The 25278-nt window shown below is 49.7% G+C and overlaps 2 protein-coding genes across 3 annotated transcripts in view; both read left to right on the top strand.

Moving 5' to 3' along the window:
• The window catches only part of LOC135532923 (E3 ubiquitin-protein ligase arih1), a 29793-nt gene extending 16913 nt beyond the window's left edge, over positions 1 to 12880 (top strand). For both annotated transcript variants that reach the window (XM_064960352.1, XM_064960354.1), the window contains exons 12-14: positions 9500 to 9760; positions 11057 to 11169; positions 12496 to 12880. In XM_064960352.1, coding sequence (XP_064816424.1) covers positions 9500 to 9760; positions 11057 to 11169; positions 12496 to 12580 — 459 coding nt within the window. In that variant the 3' untranslated portion in view covers positions 12581 to 12880. The remainder of the gene's footprint in view (positions 1 to 9499; positions 9761 to 11056; positions 11170 to 12495) is intronic.
• Positions 12881 to 18959: 6079 nt separating this feature from the next.
• On the top strand, positions 18960 to 25035 carry LOC135532924 (very-long-chain (3R)-3-hydroxyacyl-CoA dehydratase-like; the record flags this gene model as incomplete). Its single annotated transcript, XM_064960355.1, has 7 exons — positions 18960 to 19151; positions 20791 to 20833; positions 20930 to 21003; positions 21335 to 21499; positions 21635 to 21686; positions 22346 to 22456; positions 24908 to 25035. Coding segments are annotated over exons 1-7 (654 nt in total), but the record flags the coding sequence as incomplete, so codon positions are not given.
• Between the last annotated feature and the right edge of the window lie 243 nt (positions 25036 to 25278).

Raw genomic sequence — 25278 nt, forward strand, 5'->3', positions numbered from 1 at the left:
GTGTGTTGCTAGTGGTGGTGGGTGGGTGTGCTGCGAGTGGTGGGCGGGTGGGTGGGTGGATGTGCTGCTAGTGGTGGGCGGGTGGGTGTGCTGCTAGTAGTGGTGGGTGGGTGTGCTGCTAGTGGTGGGCGGGTGGGTGGATGTGCTGCTAGTGGTGGGCGGGTGGGTGTGCTGCTAGTGGTGGTGGTGGGTGGGTGTGCTGCTAGTAGTGGTGGGCGGGTGGGTGGGTGTGCTGCTAGTCAAATCAAATTTTATTTGTCACATACACATGGTTAGCAGATGTTAATGCGAGTGTAGCGAAATGCTTGTGCTTCCAGTTCCGACAATGCAGTAATAACCAACAAGTAATTTAACTAACAATTCCAAAACTAATTTCTTATACACAGTGTAAGGGGATAAAGAATATGTACATAAAGATATGAATGAGTGATGGTGCAGAGCAGCATAGGCAAGATACAGTAGATGGAGTACAGTATATACATATGAGATGAGTATGTAAACAAAGTGGCATAGTTAAAGTGGCTAGTGATACATGTATTACATAAGGATGCAGTAGATGATAGAGTACAGTATATACGTATACATATGAGATGAATAATGTAGGGTATGTAAACATTATATTAGGTAGCATTGTTTAAAGTGGCTAGTGATATATTTTACATCCTTTCCAATCAATTCCCATTATTGAAGTGGCTGGAGTTGAGTCAGTGTGTTGGCAGGAGCCACTCAATGTTAGTGGTTGCTGTTTAACAGTCTGATGGCCTTGAGATAGAAGCTGTTTTTCAGTCTCTCGGTCCCAGCTTTGATGCACCTGTACTGACCTCGCCTTCTGGATGATAGCGGAGTGAACAGGCAGTGGCTCGGGTGGGTGTTGTCCTTGATGAACTTTATAGCCTTCCTTTAACATCGGGTGGTGTAGGTGTCCTGGAGGGCAGGTAGTTTGCCCCCGGTGATACGTTGTGCAGACCTCACTACCCTCTGGAGAGCCTTACGGTTGTGGGCGGAGCAGTTGCCGTACCAGGAGGTGATACAGCCCGCCAGGAAGCTCTCGATTGTGCATCTGTAGAAGTTTGTGAGTGCTTTTGGTGACAAGCCGAATTTCTTCAGCCTCCTGTGGTTGAAGAGGCGCTGCTGCGCCTTCTTCACGATGCTGTCTGTGTGAGTGGACCAATTCAGTTTGTCTGTGATGTGTATGCCGAGGAACTTAAAACTTACTACCCTCTCCACTACTGTTCCATCGATGTGGATAGGGGGGTGTTCCCTCTGCTGTTTCCTGAAGTCCACAATCATCTCCTTAGTTTTGTTGACGTTGAGTGTGAGGTTATTGTCCTGACACCACACTCCGAGGGCCCTCACCTCCTCCCTGTAGGCCGTCTCGTCGTTGTTGGTAATCAAGCCTACCACTGTTGTGTCATCCGCAAACTTGATGATTGAGTTGGAGGCGTGCGTTGCCGCGCAGTCGTGGGTGAACAGGGAGTAAAGGAGAGGGCTCAGAACGCACCCTTGTGGGGCCCCAGTGTTGAGGATCAGCGGGGTGGAGATGTTGTTGCCTACCCTCACCACCTGGGGCGGCCCCGTCAGGAAGTCCAGTACCCAGTTGCACAGGGCGGGGTCGAGACCCAGGGTCTCGAGCTTGATGACGAGCTTGGAGGGTACTATGGTGTTGAATGCCGAGCTGTAGTCGATGAACAGCATTCTCACATAGGTATTCCTCTTGTCCAGATGGGTTAGGGCAGTGTGCAGTGTGGTTGAGATTGCATCGTCTGTGGACCTATTTGAGAGGTAAGCAAATTGGAGTGGGTCTAGGGTGTCAGGTAGGGTGGAGGTGATATGGTTCTTGACTAGTCTCTCAAAGCACTTCATGATGACGGAAGTGAGTGCTACGGGGCGGTAGTCGTTTTAGCTCAGTTACCTTAGCTTTCTTGGGAACAGGAACAATGGTGGCCCTCTTGAAGCATGTGGGAACAGCAGACTGGTATAGGGATTGATTGAATATGTCCGAAACACACCAGCCAGCTGGTCTGCGCATGCTCTGAGGGCGCGGCTGGGGATGCCGTCTGGGCCTGCAGCTTTGCGAGGGTTAACACGTTTAAATGTTTTACTCACTTCGGCTGCAGTGAAGGAGAGACCGCATGTTTCCGTTGCAGGCCGTGTCAGTGGCACTGTATTGTCCTCAAAGCGGGCAAAAAAGTTATTTAGTCTGCCTGGGAGCAAGACATCCTGGTCCGTGACTGAGCTGGATTTCTTCTTGTAGTCCGTGATTGACTGTAGACCCTGCCACATACCTCTTGTGTCTGAGCCGTTGAATTGGGATTCTACTTTGTCTCTGTACTGACGCTTAGCTTGTTTGATAGCCTTACGGAGGGAATATCTGCACAGTTTGTATTCGGTCATATTACCAGTCACCTTGCTCTGATTAAAAGCAGTGGTTCGCGCTTTCAGTTTCACACGAATGCTGCCATCAGTCCACGGTTTCTGGTTAGGGAATGTTTTAGTCGTTGCTATGGGAACGACATCTTCAACGCACGTTCTAATGAACTCACACACCGAATCAGCGTATTCGTCAATGTTGTTGCCTGACGCTTGTCGAAACATGTCCCAGTCCACGTGATGGAAGCAGTCTTGGAGTGTGGAATCAGCTTGGTCGGACCAGCGTTGGACAGACCTCAGCGTGGGAGCTTCTTGTTTTAGTTTCTGTCTGTAGGCAGGGATCAGCAAAATGGAGTCAGGGTCAGCTTTTCCGAAAGGGGGGCGGGGCAGGGCCTTATATGCGTCGCGGAAGTTAGAATAACAGTGATCCAAGGTTTTGCCAGCCCTGGTGGCGCAATCGATATGCTTATATATTTTAGGGAGTCTTGTTTTCAGATTAGCCTTGTTAAAATCCCCAGCTACAATGAATGCAGCCTCAGGATGTATGGATTCCAGTTTGCAAAGAGTCAAATAAAGTTCGTTCAGAGCCATTGATGTGTCTGCTTGGGGGGGAATATATACGGCTGTGATTATAATCGAAGAGAATTCTCTTGGTAGATAATGCGGTCGACATTTGATTGTGAGGAATTCTAAATCAGGTGAACAGAAGGATTTGAGTTCCTGTATGTTTCTGTGATCACACCACGTCTCGTTAGCCATAAGGCATACGCCCCCGCCCCTCTTCTTACCAGAGAGGTGTTTGTTTCTGTCGGCGCGATGCGTGGAGAAACCCGCTGGCTGCACCGCCTCCAGCGTCTCTCCAGTGAGCCATGTTTCCGTGAAGCAAAGAACGTTACAGTCTCTGATGTCCCTCTGGAATGCTACCCTTGCTCGGATTTCATCAACCTTGTTGTCAAGAGACTGGACATTGGCGAGAAGAATGCTAGGAAGTGGGGCACGATGTGCCCGTCTCCGAAGTCTGACCAGAAGACCGCCTCGTTTCCCTCTTTTACGAAGTCGTTTTTGGGTCGCCGGCTGGGATCCATTCCGTTGTCCTGGTTGAAAGGCAGAACACAGGATCCGCTTCGCGAAAGTCATATTCTTGGTCGTACTGATGGTGAGTTGACGCTGATCTTATATTCAGTAGCTCTTCTCGACTGTATGTAATGAAACCTAAGATGACCTGGGGTACTAATGTAAGAAATAACACGTAAAAAAAACAAAAAACTGCATAGTTTCCTAGGAACGCGAAGCGGCGGCCATCTCTGTCGGCGCCGGAAGTGACAGTGTGCTGCGAGTGGTGGGCGGGTGGGTGGGTGTGCTGCTAGGGGTGGGTGGGTGTGCTGCTAGGGGTGGGCGGGTGGGTGGGTGTGCTGCTAGTGGTGGGTGGGTGTGCTGCGTGTGCTGCTAGTGGTGGGTGGGTGTGCTGCTAGTGTGGTGGGTGGGTGGGTGTGCTGCTAGTGGTGGGCGGGTGGGTGTGCTGCTAGTGGTGGGCGGGTGGGTGGGTGGGTGTGCTGCTAGTGGTGGGTGGGTGTGGTGGTCGGTGTGCTGCTATTGGTGGTGGGTGTGCTAGTGATAGTTGTTGTAGTGGGGGTTGTGCTGCTAGTGGTGGTGGTGGGTGGTTGTTCTGCTAGTGGTGGTGGTGGGTGGGTGTGCTGCTAGTGGTGGTGGTGGGTGGGTGTGCTGCTAGTGGTGGTGGTGGTGGGTGTGCTGCTAGTGGTGGTGGTGGTGGGTGGGTGTGCTGCTAGTGGTGGGGCGGGTGGGTGGGTGTGCTGCTAGTGGTGGGCGGTGTGGTGGGTGTGCTGCTAGTGGTGGTGGGTGGGTGGGTGTGCTGCTAGTGGTGGGCGGGTGGGTGGGTGTGCTGCTAGTAGTGGTGGTGGTGGGTGGGTGTGCTGCTAGTGGTGGGCGGGTGGGTGGGTGTGCTGCTAGTGGTGGGCGGGTGGGTGGGTGTGCTGCTAGTGGTGGGCGGGTGGGTGGGTGTGCTGCTAGTGGTGGGTGGGTGTGCTGCTAGTGGTGGGTGGGTGTGCTGCTAGTGGTGGGTGGGTGTGCTGCTAGTGGTGGGCGGGTGGATGGGTGTGCTGCTAGTGGTGGGCGGGTGGGTGGGTGTGCTGCTAGTGGTGGGCGGGTGGGTGGGTGTGCTGCTAGTGGTGGGCGGGTGGGTGGGTGGGTGTGCTGCTAGTGGTGGGCGGGTGGGTGGGTGGGTGTGCTGCTAGTGGTGGGTGGGTGTGGTGGTGGGTGTGCTGCTATTGGTTGTGGGTGTGCTAGTGATAGTTGTTGTAGTGGGGGTTGTGCTGCTAGTGGTGGTGGTGGTGGGTGGTTGTGCTGCTAGTGGTGGTGGTGGGTGGTTGTGCTGCTAGTGGTGGTGGTGGGTGGTTGTGCTGCTAGTGGTGGTGGTGGGTGGTTGTGCTGCTAGTGGTGGTGGTGGGTGGGTGTGCTGCTAGTGGTGGTGGTGGGTGGGTGTGCTGCTAGTGGTGGTGGTGGGTGGGTGTGCTGCTAGTGGTGGTGGTCGGTGGGTGTGCTGCTAGTGGTGGTGGTGGGTGGGTGTGCTGCTAGTGGTGGTGGTGGGTGGGTGTGCTGCTAGTGGTGGTGGTGGGTGGGTGTGCTGCTAGTGGTGGTGGTGGTCGGTGGGTGTGCTGCTAGTGGTGGTGGTGGTCGGTGGGTGTACTGCTAGTGGTGGTGGTGGGTGGGTGTGCTGCTAGTGGTGGTGGTGGGTGGGTGTGCTGCTAGTGGTGGGCGGGTGGGTGGGTGTGCTGCTAGTGGTGGGCGGGTGTGGTGGGTGTGCTGCTAGTGGTGGTGGGTGGGTGGGTGTGCTGCTATTTTGCGGGTGTGGTGGGTGTGCTGCTTGTGGTGGGTGTGCTGCTAGTGGTGGGTGGTGGGTGTGCTGCTATTGGTGGTGGGTGTGCTGCTAGTGGTGGGTGGGTGGTTGGGTGTGCTGCTAGTGGTGGGTGGGTGTGCTGCTAGTGGTGGGTGGGTGTGCTGCTATTGGTGGTGGGTGTGCTAGTGATAGTTGTTGTAGTGTGGGTTGTGCTGCTAGTGGTGGTGGTGGGTGGGGGTTGTGCTGCTAGTGGTGGTGGTGGGTGGGGGTTGCGCTGCTAGTGGTGGTGGTGGGTGGGTGGGTGGGTGTGCTGGTGGTGGGTGGGTGGGTGTGCTGCTAGTGGTGGGCGGGTGGGTGGGTGTGCTGCTAGTGGTGGGTGGGTGTGCTGCTATTGGTGGTGGGTGTGCTAGTTGATGGTTGTTTTAGTGGTGGTTGTGCTGCTAGTGGTGGGTGTACTGCTAGTGGTGGGTGTGCTGCTAGTGGTGGGTGTGCTGCTAGTGGTGGTGGTGGGTGGGTGTGCTGCTGCTGGTGGGTGGGTGTGCTGCTAGTGGTGGGTGGGCAGGTGGGTGGGTGTGCTGCTAGTGGCGGGCAGTTATGCTAGTGGCGGTGGGTGGGTGTGCTGCTAGTGGTGGGCGGGTGGGTGGGTGTGCTGCTAGTGGTGGTGGGCGGGTGGGTGGGTGTGCTGCTAGTGGTGGGTGTGCTGCTAGTGGTGGGCAGGTGGGTGGGTGTGCTGCTAGTGGTGTGCTGCTAGTGGTGGGTGGGTGTGCTGCTAGTGGTGGGTGGGCTGCTAGTGGTGGGCAGGTGGGTGGGTGGGCTGCTAGTGGTGGGCAGGTGGGTGGGTGGGCTGCTAGTGGTGGGCAGGTGGGTGGGTGTGCTGCTAGTGGTGGGCAGGTGGGTGGGTGTGCTGCTAGTGGTGGGCAGGTGGGTGGGTGTGCTGCTAGTGGTGGGCCGGTGGGTGGATGTGCTGCTAGTGGTGGGCAGGTGGGTGGATGTGCTGCTAGTGGTGGGCAGGTGGGTGGGTGGGTGGGTGTGCTGCTAGTGGTGGGCAGGTGGGTGGGTGTGCTGCTAGTGGTGGGTGTGCTGCTAGTGGTGGGTGGGCTGCTAGTGGTGGGCAGGTGGGTGGGTGTGCTGCTAGTGGTGGGCAGGTGGGTGGGTGTGCTGCTAGTGGTGGGCAGGTGGGTGGATGTGCTGCTAGTGGTGGGCAGGTGAGTGGATGTGCTGCTAGTGGTGGGCAGGTGGGTGGATGTGCTGCTAGTGGTGGGCAGGTGGGTGGGTGTGCTGCTAGTGGTGGGCAGGTGGGTGGGTGTGCTGCTAGTGGTGGGCAGGTGGGTGGGTGTGCTGCTAGTGGTGGGCAGGTGGGTGGGTGTGCTGCTATTGGTGGTGGGTGTGCTAGTTGATGGTTGTTTTCGTGGTGGTTGTGCTGCTCGTGGTGGTGGTGGGTGGGTGTGCTGCTAGCGGTGGTGGGTGGGTGTGCTCCTAGCGTTGGTGGGTGGGTGTGCTGCTAGCGGCGGTGGTGGTGGTGGGTGGGTGTGCTGCTGCTGGTGGGTGTGCTGCTAGTGGTGGTGGTGGGTGGGTGTGCTGCTGCTGGTGGGTGGGTGTGCTGCTAGTGGTGGGTGGGCAGGTGGGTTGGTGTGCTGCTAGTGGCGGGCAGTTATGCTAGTGGCGGTGGGTGGGTGTGCTGCTAGTGGTGGGCGGGTGGGTGGGTGTGCTGCTAGTGGTGGGCGGGTGGGTGGGTGTGCTGCTAGTGGTGGGTGTGCTGCTAGTGGTGGGCAGGTGGGTGGGTGGGTGTGCTGCTAGTGGTGGGTGGGTGTGCTGCTAGTGGTGGGTGGGTGGGTGGGTGTGCTGCTAGTGGTGGGCAGGTGGGTGGGTGTGCTGCTAGTGGTGGGCAGGTGGGTGGATGTGCTGCTAGTTGTGGGCAGGTGGGTGGGTGGATGTGCTGCTAGTGGTGGGCAGGTGGGTGGGTGGGTGTGCTGCTAGTTGTGGGCAGGTGGGTGGGTGGATGTGCTGCTAGTGGTGGGCAGGTGGGTGGGTGGATGTGCTGCTAGTGGTGGGCAGGTGGGTGGGTGGATGTGCTGCTAGTGGTGGGCAGGTGGGTGGGTGGGTGTGCTGCTAGTTGTGGGCAGGTGGGTGGATGTGCTGCTAGTGGTGGGCAGGTGGGTGGGTGGGTGTGCTGCTAGTGGTGGGTGGGCTGCTAGTGGTGGGCAGGTGGGTGGGTGTGCTGCTAGTGGTGGGTGGGTGTGCTGCTAGTGGTGGGCAGGTGGGTGGGTGTGCTGCTAGTGGTGGGCAGGTGGGTGGATGTGCTGCTAGTGGTGGGCAGGTGAGTGGATGTGCTGCTAGTGGTGGGCAGGTGGGTGGATGTGCTGCTAGTGGTGGGCGGGTGGGTGTGCTGCTAGTGGTGGGTGGGTGTGCTGCTAGTGGTGGGCAGGTGGGTGGATGTGCTGCTAGTGGTGGGCAGGTGGGTGGGTGTGCTGCTAGTTGTGGGCAGGTGGGTGGATGTGCTGCTAGTGGTGGGCAGGTGGGTGGGTGGGTGTGCTGCTAGTTGTGGGCAGGTGGGTGGATGTGCTGCTAGTGGTGGGCAGGTGGGTGGGTGGGTGTGCTGCTAGTGGTGGGCAGGTGGGTGGGTGTGCTGCTAGTGGTGGGTGGGCTGCTAGTGGTGGGCAGGTGGGTGGGTGTGCTGCTAGTGGTGGGTGGGTGTGCTGCTAGTGGTGGGCAGGTGAGTGGGTGTGCTGCTAGTGGTGGGCAGGTGGGTGGATGTGCTGCTAGTGGTGGGCAGGTGAGTGGATGTGCTGCTAGTGGTGGGCAGGTGGGTGGATGTGCTGCTAGTGGTGGGCAGGTGGGTGGGTGTGCTGCTAGTGGTGGGCAGGTGGGTGGGTGTGCTGCTAGTGGTGGGCAGGTGGGTGGATGTGCTGCTAGTGGTGGGCAGGTGGGTGGGTGTGCTGCTAGTGGTGGTGGTGGGTGGGTGTGCTGCTATTGGTGGTGGGTGTGCTAGTTGATGGTTGTTTTCGTGGTGGTTGTGCTGCTCGTGGTGGTGGTGGGTGGGTGTGCTGCTCGTGGTGGTGGTGGGTGGGTGTGCTGCTAGTGGTGGGCGGGTGGGTGGGTGTGCTGCTAGTGGTGGGCGGGTGGGTGGGTGTGCTGCTAGTGGTGGGCAGGTGGGTGGGTGGGTGTGCTGCTAGTGGTGGGTGGGTGTGCTGCTAGTGGTGGGCAGGTGGGTGGGTGTGCTGCTCGTGGTGGTGGTGGGTGGGTGTGCTGCTCGTGGTGGTGGTGGGTGGGTGTGCTGCTAGCGGTGGTGGGTGGGTGTGCTGCTAGCGGTGGTGGGTGGGTGTGCTCCTAGCGTTGGTGGGTGGGTGTGCTGCTAGCGGCGGTGGTGGTGGTGGGTGGGTGTGCTGCTGCTGGTGGGTGGGTGGGTGGGTGGCGTGGCGTGGTGGGTGGTGGCGGTGGTTATGCTAGTGGTGTCGGTGGTTATGCTAGTAGCGGTGGTGGTGGTTGTTATGCTAGTAGCGGTGGAGGTGGTGGTGGCGGTGGTTATGCTAGTAGCGGTGGCGGTGGTTATGCTAGTAGCGGTGGTGGTGGCGGTGGTAATGCTAGTAGCGGCGGTGGTTATGCTAGTGGCGGTGGTTATGCTAGTAGCGGTGGTTATGCTAGTAGCGGTGGTGGCGATGGTTATGCTAGTAGCGGTGGTTATGCTAATAGCGGTGGTTATGCTAGTAGCGGTGGTTATGCTAGTAGCGGTGGTTATGCTAGTAGCGGTGGTAGCGGTGTTTATGCTAGTAGCGGTGGTTATGTTAGTAGCGGTGGTTATGCTGGTAGCGGTGGTTATGCTGGTAGCGGTGGTTATGCTAGTAGCGGTGGTTATGCTAGTAGCGGTGGTGGCGATGGTTTGGTAGTAGCGGTGGTTATGCTAGTAGCGGTGGTTATGCTAGTAGCGGTGGTAGCGGTGGTTATGCTGGTAGCGGTGGTTATGCTGGTAGCGGTGGTTATGCTGGTAGCGGTGGTTATGCTGGTAGCGGTGGTTATGCTGGTAGCGGTGGTTATGCTGGTAGCTGTGGTTATGCTGGTAGCGGTGGTTATGCTGGTAGCGGTGGTTATGCTGGTAGCGGTGGTTATGCTGGTAGCGGTGGTTATGCTAGTAGCGGTGGTTATGCTAGTAGCGGTGGTGGCGCTAGTATTGGTTATACTAATGATGACGAGCATGTATAATGATAAACATATTCACCCAGGCTTGATGATTGTTCTAATTTTAAGAGCCAGGCGTTGTCCCTCCTCCTCCTCCTCCAGCGGTCCAGGGCAGCCCTGCAGAGGTACCTGTTCTACTGCAACCGCTACATGAACCACATGCAGTCGCTGCGCTTCGAGCACAAGCTGTACGCCGGGGTCAAGGCCAAAATGGAGGAGATGCAGCATCACAACATGTCCTGGATCGAGGTGCAGTTCCTGAAGAAGGCCGTGGACGTGCTGTGTCAGTGTCGCTCCACTCTCATGTTCACCTACGTCTTCGCCTTCTACCTCAAGAAGAACAACCAGTCCATCATCTTTGAGGTAACTTTTCACAGCTCGAGTCCTAACCCTTCTACCCAAACCCTTCTACCTGAAAACGAACAACCAGTCCATCATCATTTTGGTAACTTTACAGCTATAGTCCTAACCCAAACCCTTCTACCTGAAAAAGAACAACCAGTCCCATCTTTGAAGGGAGGGGGGGTAGAGAAGGGAGGGGGGGGTAGAGAAGGGAGGGGGGTTAGAGAAGGGAGGGGGGTTAGAGAAGGGAGGGAGGGGGGGGTTAGAGAAGGGAGGGGAGGGTAGAGAAGGGAGGGGGGGGGTAGAGAAGGGAGGGGGGGTAGGGAGGGGAGGGTAGAGGGGGTAGGGAGGGGAGGGTAGAGAAGGGAGGGGAGGGTAGAGTAGAGAAGGGAGGGGAGGGTAGAGTAGAGAAGGGAGGGGTGGGTAGAGTAGAGAAGGGAGGGCAGGGTAGAGTAGAGAAGGGAGGGCAGGGTAGAGTAGAGAAGGGAGGGCAGGGTAGAGTAGAGAAGGGAGGGCAGGGTAGAGTAGAGAAGGGAGGGCAGGGTAGAGTAGAGAAGGGAGGGCAGGGTAGAGAAGGGAGGGGAGGGTAGAGAAGGGAGGGGGGGGTAGAGAGGGGAGGGTATAGAAGGGAGGGGGTAGGGAGGGGAGGGTAGAGAAGGGAGGGGGGGTAGAGAAGGGAGGGGGTAGAGAAGGGAGGGGAAGGGGGTAGAGAAGGGAGGGGAGGGGGGTAGAGAAGGGAGGGGGGGGTAGAGAAGGGAGGGGAGGGTAGAGAAGGGAGGGGAGGGTAGAGAAGGGAGGGGGGAAGGAGTGGAGAGAGTATTCTATTTGGCTTGAAGTGTTTCGGTTGTTCCAGTAAGTGTTGGTACAGTTGTATACAGTAAAGCCATGATGTATTTCTACATCTACAAGTCAAGGTCTCCACCGTTGTTGTCATGAGAGGAAGTGCTCCAGGTAAAAACCTGGCAGCACAGTTATTCCTGTTTTGTGTAGTTTTCTCAGGACAAGTAGTGGCCCTATACTATACACTGAGTGTACGAAACCCAGCAGCGTTGCAGTTCATGACACACTCAAACTGGTGCGCATGGCACCTACTACCATACCCCGTTCAAAGGCACGTACATATTTAGTCTTTCTGATTCACACATACACACAATCCATGTCTCAGGTCTTAAAACTCCTTCTTTAACCTGACTCCTCCCCTTCATCTACGCTGACAATCTTTCGCCTGGTCAGCCTGTCACAGAAAGAGCAGGTGTTCTTAATGTTTTGTACATTCAGTGTATATGCTATGACTGAACCCAAGCGGTCCTCTTTTAGAACAATCAGGCTGACTTGGAGAACGCTACGGAGGTTCTGTCTGGATATCTGGAGCGGGACATCTCCCAGGACTCTCTGCAGGACATCAAACAGAAAGTACAGGACAAGTACAGGTGAGTTCAATACCTGCTATAGATGTCTTTATTATGACAGGAAGTACAGCTGAGTTCAATACCTGCTATAGATGCCTTTATTATGACAGGAAGTATAGATGTCTTTATTATGACAGGAAGTACAGCTGAGTTCAATACCTGGTATAGATGTCTTTATTACGACAGGAAGTACAGCTGAGTTCAATACCTGCTATAGATGTCTTTATTACGACAGGAAGTACAGCTGAGTTCAATACCTGGTATAGATGTCTTTATTACGACAGGAAGTATAGCTGAGTTCAATACCTGGTATAGATGTCTTTATTACGACAGGAAGTACAGCTGAGTTCAATACCTGCTATAGATGTCTTTATTACGACAGGAAGTACAGCTGAGTTCAATACCTGGTATAGATGTCTTTATTACGACAGGAAGTATAGCTGAGTTCAATACCTGGTATAGATGTCTTTATTACAACAGGAAGTACAGCTGAGTTCAATACCTGGTATAGTTGTCATTATTACGACAGGAAGTACAGCCGAGTTCAATACCTGGTATAGATGTCTTTATTATGACAGGAAGTACAGCTGTCTTTATTACGACAGGAAGTACAGCCGAGTTAAATACCTGCTATAGATGTCTTTATTACGACAGGAAGTATAGCTGAGTTCAATACCTGCTAGTCGCTCTGGATAAGAGCGTCTGCTAAATGACTTAAATGTTAAATGTAAATGTAGATGTCTTTATTACGACAGGAAGTACAGCTGAGTTCAATACCTGCTATAGATGTCTTTATTACGACAGGAAGTACAGCCGAGTTCAATACCTGCTATAGATGTCTTTATTTCGACAGGAAGTACAGCCGAGTTCAATACCTGCTATAGATGTCTTTATTACGACAGGAAGTACAGCTGAGTTCAATACCTGCTGTAGATGTCTTTATTATGACAGGAAGTACAGCCGAGTTCAATACCTGCTATAGATGTCTTTATTACGACAGGAAGTACAGCTGAGTTCAATACCTGCTATAGATGTCTTTATTACGACAGGAAGTACAGCCGAGTTCAATACCTGCTATAGATGTCTTTATTACGACAGGAAGTACAGCTGAGTTCAATACCTGCTATAGATGTCTTTATTACGACAGGAAGTACAGCCGAGTTCAATACCTGCTATAGATGTCTTTATTATGACAGGAAGTACAGCTGTCTTTATTACGACAGGAAGTACAGCCGAGTTCAATAAAGGTAAAATAAAAAAAATATCAGAATGAGACCAGACTGATTTTTAAAATGCGCCTTCCTCTCCTCCTCTCTTCTTCACTGTTTCCTGTTTCCTGTCCTCCAGATACTGTGAGAGTCGGCGTCGTGTGCTGCTGCAACATGTGCACGAGGGCTATGAGAAGGACCTCTGGGAATACATAGAAGATTAAGGATAGACTCTTTACTAAAAGAGAAACCTCTACAGACTAGAGAGCGCTGATGCAATGCCACGGGGCAGGTTGTTGCTGATCTTCCCAATATTGCATTTTTTTTTTTTCCTCCTCTTGGGTTTTGTTTAATGGAAAAGTTTAAAATAAATTATATCAAAATAATAAATAATAAAAAAAAAAGTAGAATATTTCAAACATTAATCGTACAACAGTATTGTTTGTAGCAGATTGGATTGTGAGGACAAAAAAAAGAACTCCCCCGCTTCTCTCAATTGGTCACTATTGTAACATCATCATCACCCCCCCACCCCCCACCCTGTTCAGTTTCCCAGTGATGTATTTTATTTGTTTACTTTTTAAAGTACCCTTGTGTGGGACATGGGTTTGTGTTCAACACAGTCCAACTGTTCAAGCCATGTTCATTAAATGTGGTTAGATCACATGTAGGGTTTTTTGAATGTTGATTTGCTGATTGTAAGGTGCTGAACCATGTGGGTTGGCAGGAAACAGACCATAGGGAGTGCAGGAAAAAGGAAACCTGTTTTTCAGTTTGTAAATAACGCATATGCATGGAACAGCAAGTGTGGCCGTTTTCTTTCATTTGTCTTTTGTTTTGAAAAATATTTATTCTTTTTTTTCAAATATTCAATATTGTTGCTGTGTAGAAGACAAGTTCGCTCCTGCTTTAAAAGAAAATGTATTCTTTGTGAGGGTTTTTGGAAGCTGTGTAGCTTCACCCAGGAGGACAAGGAAAGAAACAGTTTGAACGAGCGATGAAACTGACCGGGTTGTTGTAGCTTTTTGAAAGCAATTCTGACAAAAAACAAAATCCACCTAAAAGGACAGCATTAGGTGAGAGAATGAGACTAAAGAACAAACCATCTTCTTCTTCTTTTTAACAGCAAGCCAGACTGTAGTTCAGGTAATACATTGATTTATTCATAGTTGGAATTGACCTTGAAACCTTCAGAGGTTATCAGCTAATTGCACCTGAGGGGGTTTTGAGAAATGAACAGAGAATGGACTTGGAAAGGACTCCGTTGTGTCCTAAGTGGCTCCATATTCTCTATATAGCACACTATGGGCCCTGGTCAATAGTAATGCATTGTAAAGGGAATAGAGTGCCGTTTGGGATGAAGGTAATGTCCTGGTTGTTCTACCCCCCTCCTTCCCTCTTGTTTTTGTTCTTCCATCACCACCCCTCCTCCTGTTTCTCCTTAGAAGTTGTAATTTCTAGATAACACACTACCAACTGTTTCATGAGAGCCAAATTGAGTGACATTCACTCATTAAAAAACAAATAAACAAATGTATTTCTTTTTTCAGACTTGAGCTTTTCCTCATGGTTTTTTGTTTGCACCGTGGTAACCTGGGAGGCGGTAGGGCACCGTGGTAACCTGGGAGGCGGTAGGGCGCCGTGGTAACCTGGCAGGCGGTAGGGCACCTTGGTAACCTGGCAGGCGGTAGGGCACCTTGGTAACCTGGCAGGCGGTAGGGCACCTTGGTAACCTGGCAGGCGGTAGGCCACCGTGGTAACCTGGCAGGCGGTAGGGCACCTTGGTAACCTGGGAGGCGGTAGGGTACCTTGGTAACCTGGGAGGCGGTAGGGCACCGTGGTAACCTGGCAGGCGGTAGGGCACCTTGGTAACCTGGGAGGCGGTAGGGCACCTTGGTAACCTGGGAGGCGGTAGGGCACCTTGGTAACCTGGCAGGCGGTAGGGCACCTTGGTAACCTGGGAGGCGGTAGGGCACCGTGGTAACCTGGGAGGCGGTAGGCCACCGTGGTAACCTGGCAGGCGGTAGGGCACCGTGGTAACCTGGCAGGCGGTAGGGCACCTTGGTAACCTGGCAGGCGGTAGGGCACCTTGGTAACCTGGGAGGCGGTAGGGCACCTTGGTAACCTGGGAGGCGGTAGGGTACCGTGGTAACCTGGGAGGCGGTAGGGTACCGTGGTAACCTGGGAGGCGGTAGGGCACCTTGGTAACCTGGGAGGCGGTAGGGCACCTTGGTAACCTGGGAGGCGGTAGGGCACCGTGGTAACCTGGGAGGCGGTAGGGCACCTTGGTAACCTGGGAGGCGGTAGGGCACCTTGGTAACCTGGCAGGCGGTAGGGCACCGTGGTAACCTGGGAGGCGGTAGGGCGCCTTGGTAACCTGGCAGGCGGTAGGGCACCGTGGTAACCTGGGAGGCGGTAGGGCACCGTGGTAACCTGGGAGGCGGTATGTAATTCCCTTAAAGGGCTGTTTTAAACTTGAGTCAGTCAGCATGACTACATGACCTAGTCCCCTAAAGAAGTAGGAACTGTGACAGACCTGGCTGACAAGACGTACCCCATAACCCCTCCCCTTTCTTTATCTGTTCTGTAAAGGAGTATTGTTATCGATAGCACCATCCAGTTGAGCTATACAAACTGCTTCGTGGGCTTTAAGGAACGAGTCTTGTCCGACAACTGCATTTAAAAAAATATATATAAGGACTGAGCATAAAGCAGCGCTGATGTTTTTGAGATGTCTGTAAAGCTTTGGCATCTAGGCTAAACTATGAGAGTGGCGTTTACACTGGTTGCTAGTCTGAAATGCCACCCTATTCCCTATATAGTGCACTACTTCTGACCACAGACCAATGGGGAGTGGAGCCCTGTAGGAGATAGGTTGTCATTTGGAAAGCAGCCTGGGTTGTACCAACATGGTAACATGATGCCATTTTACCTTCATAACACTTTCCAGTTTTATACGAGCTTACGAGGTCCAAAACGAGACAAACCCGAGCCCAGAGAAATGGCTGGACTAGTCACAGTGCTGTCCTCAGTCCGTGTTTGTTGGAATACATTTCTCAATGCACTGTAGCCCTCGAGAAAGACAAGAGTCTGGCATTTGACATTGATGTGGCTGACAAGACGGGAAACAAAGATTTCTCTTTTCACCAAAGTGTGAATGATCTGAAAATACTATTTTTTAATCTCTTTGTTTCTGATACTTTCTGTGAAATGGTAAGTTCAGACACAGTTGCTTTCATGTATTATAACCATTCTTACAAACAAAATGTCCTATTTAAATAAATGTCATTCAAAAGGAATTTTTGTTATACGATTTTGTTTCTTTAGACCAAAATATAATTAATGCTTGAACACTTTGGCTCCTGTTCACATTCCACCTGCATCAAACATCATAGACCCGTAAACACACAGTGCGTTCAGAAAGTATTCAGACCCATTGACTTTTACACATTTTGTTACGTTACAGCCTTATAAAATGTAGTCAATTGTTTTTCTCCCTTCAATCTATACACAGTACCCCATAATGAGAAAGCATAAACTAGTTTTTAGACATTTTTAGAAATGTATTAAAAATAAACTGAAATCACATTTACAATAAGTAATAAGACCCTTTACTCAGTACTTTGTTGAAGCACCTTTGGTAGAGATTACAGCCTCGAGTCTTCTTGGGTATGATACTACAAGCTTGGCACATCTGTATTTGGGGAGTTTCTCCCATTCTTCTCTGCAGATCCTCTCAAGCTCTGTCAGGTTGGAGGAGGAGCATCGCTGCACAGCTATTTTCATGTCTCTCCAGAGATGTTTGATCCGGTTCAAGTCCGGGCTCTGGCAGGGCCACTCAAGGACATTCGGAGACTTGTCCCGAAGCCACTCCTGCGTTGTCTTGGCTGTGTGCTTAGGATTGCTGTCCTGTTGGAAGGTGAACCTTCGACCCAGTCTGAGGTACCAGAGCGATCTGGAGAAGGAATTCATCAAGGATCTTTCTGTACTTTGCTCTGTTCATCTTTCCTCGATCCTGGCTAGTCTCCCAGTCCCTGCTGCTGAAAAGCATCCCCACAGATGATGCTGCCACCACCATTCTTCATCGTAGGGATGGTGCCAGGTTTCCTCCAGATGTGATGCTTGCATTCAGGCCAAATAGTTCAATCTTGGTTTTATCAGACCAGAGAATCTTGTTTCTCAAGGTGTGAATCCTTCGGTGCCTTTTGGCAAAACGCCAAACGGGCTGTAATGTGCCTTTTACTGCGGAGTGGCTTCCGTCTGGCCACAGAGATGGTTGTCCTTCTGGAAGGTTCTCCCATCTCCACAGAGGAGCTCTGTCAGAGTAACCATCAGATTCTTGATCACCTCCCGGACCAAGGCCCTTCTCCCGATTGCTCAGCTTTAGGAAGTGTCTTGGTAGTTCCAAACTTCTTCCATTTAAGATTGATGGAGGCCACTGTGTGCTTGGGGACATTCAAAGCTGAAGACATTTTTTGCTACCCTTCCCCAGATCTGTGCCTCGACACAATCCTGTCTCTGAGCTCTACGGGCAATTCCTTTGACCTCATGGCTTGGTTTTTGCTCTGACATGCACTGCCAACTGTGGGACCTTTATATAGACAGGTGTGTGCCTTTCCAAATCATGTCCAATCAATTGAATTTACCACAGGTGAACTCCAAGTTGTAAAAACATCTCAACGTTTATCAATCGAAACAGGATGCACCTGAGCTCAATTTAAGAATTTTATTGCAAATAGTCTGAATACTTATGTCAATTTTATGGTATCTTTTATTTGTAATAAATTAACACATTTATAAATCCTGTTTTTGCTTTGTCATTTTGGGGTATTGTGTGTAGATTGGATCAAAAAGAACAAACTCATTTTAGAATAAGGCTGTAATGTAACAAAATGTGGAAAAAGTCAAGGGGTCTGAATACTTTCCCGAAGGCACCATTCATAGACTCATAGACCTACAGCATCACAAGTAGGTCAAACTTGATAGTTTGGTGTGCTGGCGCTCTAACCAAGATTATTTTGGGGGGTCTGGACTGTTGATACATGCATCATCAGTCTTGACCTGTATTACTTGCAGTGGTGTGAATTACATAAGTAGTACTTTAATGTATTTTTACTTAAGTTGTTTTTTGGGGTATCTGTACTTTACTATTTTATATTTTTGTCTACTTTTAATTCACTACATTCCTGAAGAAAATAATGTACTTTTTACTCCATACATTTTCCTGACACCCAAAAGTACTTGTTACATTTTGAATGTAAAATGGTCAAAAATCATCCCTGGTCATCCCTACTGCCTCTGATCTGGAGGACTCACTAAACAGAGAACATCCCTGGTCATCCCTACTTTCTCTCATCTGGCAGACTCACTAAACAGAGAACATCCCTGGTCATCCTACTGCCTCTGATCTGGCAGACTCACTAAACAGAGAACATCCCTGGTCATCCCTACTGCCTCTGATCTGGCGGACTCACTAAACAGAGAACATCCCTGGTTGTCCCTACCACCTCTGATCTGGCGGGCTCACTAAACAGAGAACATCCCTGGTCATCCCTACTGCCTCTGATCTGGCAGACTCACTAAACAGAGCACATCCTGGTCATCCCTGCTGCCTCTCATCTGGTGGACTCACTAAACAGAGAACATCCCTGGTCATCCCTACTTCCTCTGATCTGGTGGGCTCACTAAACACAAATGCTTCGTTTGTAAATGATGTCTGAGTTTTGGAGTGCGTCCCTGGCTATCTGACAATAAATAAAAAATGGTCCCTTCTGGTTTTCTTAATATACAGAGTTTAAAATGATTTATACTTTTAGTTTTGATACTTATGTACATTTTAGAAGTTCCATTTACTTTTTATACTTAAGTACATTTAAAACCAAATAGTTTTACTCAATTATTATTTTACCTGGTGACTTTCACTTTAAATTAATAGAAAATGACAGAATGAATATTTACTTTCACTTAAGTATGACAATTGAGTACTTTTTCCACCACTGATTACTTGACTGATTGTATAACCGTCACTTCTATTGTATGGAGTGTATATAGTACATAACATGAGGGTGGATATCACTCACATCAGATGTAAATATTTCAGATGGCATGAATTTGGCTGGTGTCACTTGGAGCGGAACATGACGCGAGCAGCCCTTGGATGTTGGTTTCACCCATAGCATACATGAAGCCCCGAATTAAAAAAAATACCTTTGTAGTATCAATGTTTTCAAACTTAAAAAAATTGTACCGACTGTGCACGAGCACGTCCTTCCTTTGTTTTGATTTGTGGGTGTAACGCGCACGTAGCGACTCCTGAGCTACGTTCAATGCAGAAAAACGTACTGTAACGTTCAATTCGTCGGAAACGGTGCTGTTCTGAACGACCAGTTCAAAAACGGGAAGGCGTAGTTGGGTGGGATTTGTGTTGGAGGACCGCTGTGCCGCAGTCATTTACAGTAAATTGCTTCGTTACACACGGAGCAAACGTGCCTCAAAGTAAGTTCAAGATCGTTTTAGGGAACCGTGTCGTTCAGTACATACCGGTAGGCAATGTAAACGTTCAATCAGGCGCTGAACGCACCCCGAGTATCTGGATGACTGTTTCCGCATCTAGCCAGCTGTCCTAATGAATGAGGCGGAGGATCTCCAGCATTGCTTCTCAGTGATATAACTGCAAGGATATTAATTTCACTAACAGTACCTTTAGATATCACAATGCAGACCCTCACACCCCACGTGTATTGGGCACAGCGTCATGCAGACATCTACCTGCGTGTGGAGCTGAGTGACGCTAAGGTATGTTACGGATGATCTCCGGGACCGACCTGTCATCGAGCTGGATGGTTAGGACAACAAGCCAGCTAGATGGTTAGGACAACAAGCCAGCTAGATGGTTAGGACAACAAGCCAGCTGGATGGTTAGGACAACAAGCCAGCTAGATGGTTAGGACAACAAGCCAGCTAGACGGTTAGGACAACAAGCCAGCTAGACGGTTAGGACAACAAGCCAGCTAGACGGTTAGGACAACAAGCCAGCTAGATGGTTAGGACAACAAGCCAGCTAGATGGTTAGGACAACAAGCCAGCTGGATGGTTAGGACAACAAGCCAGCTGGATGGTTAGGACAACAAGCCAGCTAGATGGTTAGGACAACAAGCCAGCTAGATGGTTAGGACAACAAGCCAGCTGGATGGTTAGGACAACAAGCCAGCTAGATGGTTAGGACAACAAGCCAGCTAGATGGTTAGGACAACAAGCCAGCTGGATGGTTAGGACAACAAGCCAGCTAGATGGTTAGGACAACAAGCCAGCTAGACGGTTAGGACAACAAGCCAGCTGGACGGTTAGGACAACAAGCCAGCTAGACGGTTAGGACAACAAGCCAGCTAGACGGTTAGGACAACAAGCCAGCTAGACGGTTAGGACAACAAGCCAGCTGGACGGTTAGGACAACAAGCCAGCTAGATGGTTAGGACAACAAGCCAGCTAGATGGTTAGGACAACAAGCCAGCTAGATGGTTAGGACAACAAGCCAGCTAGATGGTTAGGACAACAAGCCAGCTAGATGGCTAGGACAACAAGCCAGCTAGATGGTTAGGACAACAAGCCAGCTAGATAGCCTCTTTCAGCCAGTAATAAGTGTATTTGTTTAAGCTCACTGCTGGACGTTGTAAATTGAATGCACGTCGCTGACATGAACAAATGACATACATGACATTAGCTACAATGCTGCTTAGAGAATGGACTGATAGCAGCCCCATGCTTACATGTTAGCGAGTAAGCTCATACATCTAGCTAGATAATTTACCACTTGTTCTATTAGCTATACAGAGTGAAAACAAAAGTGTAGCATGTCACAAGACAGAGTAACTTATATATATAATAAATATATATATATATCTATAACTTATATATTATATAAAGTTTCCTGAGGTCTTGATTCAGTTTCTCCACATAACAAAATCAAGTCATCATGAGAAGTGTGGTTCTCGACGAGGCGAGACAGTAGCCAACACTCAGCTACTGAAGCTAACTATCTACTGTAATTCATATTGAGTTGTAGTAGCTAGTGGTGGTGGTGCATCCTACCAAATGTCATGCTTCATAAAAGATTCAGGAATCGTCATGGTGATCGCTGATCGTCATGGTGATCGCTGGATCCAATTTAGCCAGTCAGCAAACACACACTCCAGGTGCATCGTGACCACATGTACTCCAGCTACGTACTACTGTATGTAATGTCATCGGAATATGTTTAGTGATGCTGTATGTGTGGGAAGGAAACACATCCACATCAGCCATTCAGTCACTTAGTTTGATCTCAACCAATGTTAGTGTGGTTCCTATATTTAGCCTTGTAGCTGACAGTCTTCCGCTTTTTGAGTTTTTTTTTGATGCATGACATTTATCTTTCTTTTTTTTTTTTTTTTTTTAGAATCTTGATATCTGCGTGCAAAACAACACCCTGCAATTCAAAGGTTGGTGGTTTGTATTACGCTGGAACAGAAAGAATGAAAATAAGTGTAGTCTGTACAGAGTACATGGTATTAAACCGACGTTCCTTTGTTGGACAGCTCAGGGTCACGGAGCTAAAGGAGACCATGACTATGAGTTCAGTCTGGACTTCCTGGAACCAGTAAAACCTGAGGTATTCTATTGTTTCCTATTCCAGAAATGTAGTTTTTTCATTAGTGATAAATACCTCACACTCTTCTCAGTCTCAAAGACAAGCATTCTCTTCTGGTACTCGAGATTGTTACTGTTCCCTGCTTGTGGTTTATTAGTAAGTGTGACTTCCACAGGAGGCTGCTCATGATAATGTCTGGAACAGAGCAAATGGAATGGAATGGAAACCATGTGTTTGATACCATTCCACTAATTCCGCTCCAGTCATTACCACGAGCCCCGTCCTCCCCAAATTAAGGTGCCACCAACCTCCTGTGGTATCTACAGTTATTATCATACTCACTGTGTGCCAGGTTAGTCACAGGTCGACCCAGCGCCTGGTAAATGTGACAGTGAGGAAGCAAGAGCAGCGTTGGTGGGATAGACTCACTCTGCAGGAGAGGAAACCTCTCTTCCTGGCGCCAGACTTCGACCGTTGGCTCGACGAATCAGACGCGGAGATGGAGCTTCAGGCTAAGGTAGTCATGACCAGGGTCAGTTTTGGTACAACTTTCAGATGTAATACATAAGGAAGTATAAGGTTTTATTTATTTGTATTTTATAAGGGTGTTATGACATTTATTACAGCTGGTGGTCTGTCTGTTTGTTGTCAGGAAGAGGGGAAGATAAACAAGGTCAGCATCGAGTCAAGGATCCGTAAAGACCGTAAGTACAGAGCGGTGCAGCTGTGAACACCGCAGCCCTTTTATCTCTAATCTGAACATTTACATTTCTGGGTAAAGATGCTGTTGGTTTAGACCAGGAATCATCAACTAAGTTCAGCCTCGGGCTGATCTATTTATTTTTCATTGACCAGTTGGTCGGCAGACCGGAACATGAGTACAAATCATTTGTAGACTGCAAATTGACGGCAAGAATCCAAAACGGATCATTTGAAACTTTGCTTAAAGTTGTATCCGATCACGTCTCTCTCTCTTTTATACTTGAGAACAGATTTGACTAAATTAACATCCTGGTGGTTTTTACACCCTTTTATCTCCAACAATGAAAATGCAAAAAGAAAAAAGAAAGAAAAATTCAACTTTTTTTTTTTTTCTCAGAAAAGTTGTGGGGCCAAATAAATCCACTGCGGGGCCGCCAACTGGCCGCCAAACCTGGTTTTGACTGTGCATCATCTTTTAGTTTATACCACACACAAGTACAAGCTACCTTTTTAAGTACTTGATATTTGAAAATGTAAACATCTGAAATGTAATTTCAAATCATTTTGGTTTTGGTTATAGACATAAAAAACCAACTGACTAGAGTTTCCTTTGTATTTTTTGAATTGTGTTTTTATTGAAAGCTGTACAATGTTCTCTCAGCCTACCTGGGCCTGAAGAAGGGCTATCTGTTCATGTACAACCTCGTCCAGTTCCTGGGCTTCTCCTGGATCTTTGTCAACATGACCGTTCGTCTCTTCATCCTGGGACAAGGTCAGTGGTCCAGAGCCTGCTGAGGGTCCAGCCTGTTAGTAGCTGTTGTTTTGTTGGTTGATTGTCTTGAGAGTTGACGACAGCGTTGGCCATAGATAACCTACTTTGTGTCTCAGTCAGTGTTTCTGGGATGGAAAAGAACACAATCAGAATCATTTCTTTTCAACAGCTACGGTTGGAACTAGCTACTTCAGAACTGGTTCGTCATCATAATGTAAGAGAGTTAGTATAGATGGCTCATATAACACTAATATTTACATACATGATCATTCTTCCTCCTATTTTTTTAGCTGAAAGCTGTCTAGTTGTGTTTCTGAAAGCTGTCTAGTTTATATTCAGTTGTGTTTCTGTGAAGTGATCTGAGTGAGTCAGATTAAACCACACCACCGAGCCAGTGTGTTACTTCCCTAGAATAACTAAACAGGCTTTTTATTCATAGATGTGTCAATTTGAATATGAGAAAGGGAACATTGACTCTAGTCTGTAGATTAATTTGTCTTGCAAATAGCTTTGAATAGCCTGGTGGTCCAGTCTGTTTTGTGTTTTAGCCACATTCTGTTTGTATGTCTTCACAACATTTTAAGAGTTGACTATAGCGGTAGTTGCCATCCTGTTGTGTGTTTGGTCTATCCGCAGGAATACTTGAGGACACTAATGAACGTAGACCTACTGGTGAAATACACGTGAAGTGGTACTTGGGGTGTACTTCAGGCACAGCTAAATGTGATTGGTGTAGAGCAACTAAAATAGGTTGAGAACCACTGGATTAGAGCACGTACAGTATGTTACTCTGGGTATGCAGTGTTTGGCCTAACATGTTAGCACCACTGTGTAGCACCGCTGTGTAGCACCGCTGTGTAGCACCGCTGTGTAGCACCGCTGTGTAGCACCGCTGTGTAGCACCACTGTGTAGCACCACTGTGTAGCACCACTGTGTAGCACCACTGTGTAGCACCACTGTGTAGCACCACTGTATACCACCACTGTGTAGCACCACTGTATACCACCACTGTATAGCACCACTGTATACCACCACTGTGTAGCACCACTGTATAGCACCACTGTGTAGCACCACTGTATACCACCACTGTGTATACTGTGTAGCACCACTGTATACCACCACCGTGTAGCACCACTGTATACCACCACTGTGTAGCACCACTGTGTAGCACCACTGTGTAGCAACACTGTATACCACCACTGTGTAGCACCACTGTATACCACCACTGTGTAGCACCACTGTATACCACCACTGTGTAGCACCACTGTGTAGCACCACTGTGTAGCACCACTGTGTAGCACCACTGTGTAGCACCACTGTATACCACCACTGTGTAGCACCACTGTATACCACCAATGTGTAGCACCACTGTATACCACCACTGTGTAGCACCACTGTATACCACCACTGTGTAGCACCACTGTATACCACCACTGTGTAGCACCACTGTATAGCACCACTGTATACCACCGCTGTGTAGCACCACTGTATACCACCACTGTGTAGCACCACTGTATAGCACCACTGTATACCACCACTGTGTAGCACCACTGTATACCACCACTGTGTAGCACCACTGTGTAGCACCACTGTATACCACCACTGTGTAGCACCACTGTATACCACCACTGTGTAGCACCACTGTATACCACCACTGTGTAGCACCACTGTGTAGCACCACTGTATAGCACCACTGTGTAGCACCACTGTATAGCACCACTGTATACCACCACTGTATACCACCACTGTATAGCACCACTGTATACCACCACTGTATAGCACCACTGTATACCACCACTGTATAGCACCACTGTATACCACCACTGTATAGCACCACTGTATACCACCACTGTATACCACCACTGTATACCACCACTGTGTAGCACCACTGTATAGCACCACTGTGTAGCACCACTGTATAGCACCACTGTATACCACCACTGTATACCACCACTGTATACCACCACTGTGTAGCACCACTGTGTAGCACCGCTGTATAGCACCACTGTGTAGCACCACTGTGTAGCACCACTGTGTAGCACCACTAGCACCACCGTATACCACCACTGTATACCACCACCGTAGCACCACCGTATACCACCACTGTATAGCACCACTGTGTAGCACCACTGTGTAGCACCACTGTATAGCACCACTGTGTAGCACCACTGTGTAGCACCACTGTATACCACCGCTGTATAGCACCACTGTGTAGCACCACTGTGTAGCACCACTGTGTAGCACCACTGTGTAGCACCACTGTGTAGCACCACTGTGTAGCACCACTGTGTAGCACCACTGTGTAGCACCACTGTGTAGCACCACTGTGTAGCACCACTGTGTAGCACCACTGTGTTCTACCACTGTGTTCTACCTCTGTGTTCTACCACTGTGTTCTACCACTGTGTTCTACCACTGTGTTCTACCTCTCTTTCTCTCCCTCTTATCAGACTCGTTCTATGACACGTTCCACACCATTGCTGACATGATGTACTTCTGTCAGATGATGGCCGTAGCAGAGGTCATGAACCCTCTAGTGGGTCTGGTCAAGACAGGGGTGTTCCCTGCTATGATCCAGGTAGGGTTCAATCCAAACACACAGAAAAATAACTTTCAAAACACATGCTAATTTAGGTTACATTGACTTTTAGTTGCTTTTGGTTTAGTCAAAGCTAAAGTTGGCGGCAATGGTTTTGTAAACCAACCCAAAGCAAAGATTATCTCCTTGCCCATAGGAGACTTTCAGGTTGAGGACAGGATGCATTCAAGGTGAGGCCAGGGTGAGGCCAGGGTGCATTCAGGGTGAGGCCAGGGTGCATTC

Source organism: Oncorhynchus masou, unplaced genomic scaffold (assembly GCF_036934945.1).
Source record: "Oncorhynchus masou masou isolate Uvic2021 unplaced genomic scaffold, UVic_Omas_1.1 unplaced_scaffold_2116, whole genome shotgun sequence".
Classification (NCBI taxonomy): Eukaryota; Metazoa; Chordata; class Actinopteri; order Salmoniformes; family Salmonidae; genus Oncorhynchus; species Oncorhynchus masou.